Source organism: Aplysia californica, unplaced genomic scaffold (genome assembly GCF_000002075.1).
Source record: "Aplysia californica isolate F4 #8 unplaced genomic scaffold, AplCal3.0 scaffold00323, whole genome shotgun sequence".
NCBI classification, from domain to species: Eukaryota; Metazoa; Mollusca; class Gastropoda; order Aplysiida; family Aplysiidae; genus Aplysia; species Aplysia californica.
The window spans coordinates 726993-729512 of NW_004797593.1; the positions used below are offsets into that span (position 1 = coordinate 726993).

General features: G+C 39.7%; 1 protein-coding gene across 1 annotated transcript in view; it reads left to right on the plus strand.

Annotated features, from left to right (window-relative positions):
• Positions 1-2520, plus strand: part of LOC101847437 (E3 ubiquitin-protein ligase Bre1) — a 24524-nt gene that overhangs the window by 10980 nt on the left and 11024 nt on the right. The window contains exons 10-12 of the mRNA XM_005102402.3: positions 162-335; positions 1178-1313; positions 2308-2429. Coding sequence (XP_005102459.1) covers positions 162-335; positions 1178-1313; positions 2308-2429 — 432 coding nt within the window. The remainder of the gene's footprint in view (positions 1-161; positions 336-1177; positions 1314-2307; positions 2430-2520) is intronic.

Genomic DNA, 2520 nt, shown 5'->3' on the forward strand with positions numbered 1-2520 from the left:
AAACCTAAAGTTCCTGGTGAAATGTGTCTGTATTTGTGCTGACTGCTGGCTGTAAACTACAACCAGGCAACCAATAAAGATGCGTAAGTTAATATCGTTTCCCTCAAACGAAAAACATTTTTTTTGTGTTTGATGAACAAATTTTCTGGGTTTGTCGACAGCTCCAGCACCTCCCCGAGAATGTGATCCTGGAGACGACCGAGTACAAGTGTCTCCAGTCACAGTTCTCCGTGCTCTACAACGAGAGCATGCAGATCCGAACCCAGCTGGAGGAGATACGCAACCAGATGACCATCAACAAGAACCTGCACAGCCGCCAGATAGAGCAGATGGAGGTGAGCGCTGGCCGACCGACCTAAAAATAGACTCTGTATTCTTTAGACCAGGGGGGGTGGGTGAGTGGTTGATGGGTGCTCTGGTGTGGTTTGCTCCTTCTTTTCTATTAAAAAAATCTATCGTCTCTATCTCCCCTCCTTCTTTTTTGTGTTTGTTACTCTCTTGTAACACTTCTAATCTTCGGCATTTATGTGACCTTATTGTGTTGCAAGTGACGTAAAACTCTTACTAAAATAAACGAGGAGGTGAGCGTCAACCTTAGAAAACTTGGTATTCTTTAGACCAAGGGGCGATTTGGCTTAGAGAACGAAATCAAATGAAGAATATAAAAGTATATAAAGTGCCAATTACGTTAACCGAGTGGGAATTTCTGCACTGATGTGAGTCAACTTCCATGTAGTGGGTGGTTGGTAGGTGGTTTACTAAATATTTTTTTTTATCAAACATCTGTCTTCGTTATCTCTCCTCCTTCTTTTTATCTTTGTGACTTTCTTATAACTCCTCTATAATCTTTGGCACTTATTTGACCTAATTATGTTGCAAGTGTCGTAAAATGCTTACTGTGCTGAAACGAAAATTTCCCCCTGCTTTTTCTGCCTGTCTCTTGTAACACCTTTTATCTTCAGGACTTATACATGATCTAATTATGCTACAAGTGCTTTAAAAAGGCTTACTGCTTTTTCTGCCTGTCTGTCTTAACTTTTCCCTTCACCAACTGACCACCATTGTTGAGTATTTGTGCTTCTCGTTACTCCAACAAACGAGCTTCCGTCCCCTCTAACGGTCTCTGTTCCTGAACCCCTCACTCCATCCTCCTCCCCTTCCCCCTCCCTCCCCCCAGCAATACGAGGTGGAGGGTCAGAAGCAGCTGAAGATGGAGGTGATCCAAGTGGAGGACAGCCTCACACAGACCAGGAAAGAATACGACATGGTCAGGATAGAGTTTGAGCAAGCAATGGCCGCCAACGACCAGAACTGTGAGTCTGTGCATCTCTTCATGGCGGGTTTTTTAAAATACTACTACTACTACTAATAATAAGATAAGATAATACTTTATTATTATCTCAGAGGGAAATTTTTCTTTGCTGCACAAGACCTTAAAAACACATGCAGGTATACTTAAAAAATCTAAATTATATATTACTCTCATTAAAATTCAACATTATAATATTAGATTGCATTTATGCAGCGCTCTATCCGATACTAGTATAAGCTCTGACCACTTTGCACCAATCACATGATCATTCACACGGGAAAATATTTCACAGAAACAAGAAAAACCAGTTCAACCACATAAAGAAGAACTTTCACAACCTAACATTAAAGTTTTTTACTTATGTATGTTTGCATAGTTCATCATCATCATCATCATCACTTCCTTTCTTGCACTGCACCAGGGTATAGGCCACGAACAAACACTGTCTTTCCCAAATCCTTGGCTAGCATCTTGACGCTATTTCAAGTTTGCTTAGTTCAATTAAAAGTCAAAAGATCACATCTGTGGCTAGTAGGGTAAAGTAGTATCAATTAATTATCTATCTTCACTGAAACATGTTCCTCTCTATCCTAGCTGTAAGATTTAAAAGGACTTGTTTTATAGAGACATTGTTTTTTAGTTTTTATCTTTGTGTCTTAAGATTTGTGTCGCGGCGCGATGGAATCGGCACTCGTTAATGTTTTGGTATGTAGAGTTATTGGTATCGTTCAGAAATGTGTTCTTTAATGGACTTAGAAAGTGTTGAGCCAAAAAAACGAAAATTTAATAAAAATTCCCAAACCTGCGAAAAATTTCAGTTTTTTCTTTTTCATTACTTTGACGAGCGCCTGATTTCACCATGCTATCTCACGTTTAATTTGGATTTTGTATAAAAGAAAATCTGTGTTGAAATTTGAACCTGAGGCCTCAAAATTCATTTTTTTTGTTTCTGTCCTTCACTAACAATGGTATGTGTGTCGTGTGTGTGTCCCCAGTGACAATAAACCGAGAAATGCGGAATTTGATCCAGAGTTTACAGAACCATAATCAACAGTTGAAGATGGAGTCTGCCAGGTACAAGAGACGACTGCGGGAAGCACAGGTGGAGATTCACAAAGTGAGTTTTGTTCTTCGTCTTGTCTGCACTACACCTAGAGTTTTGTTCTTTATCTTGTCTCTACTACACCCAGAGAGTTTTGTTCTTCGTC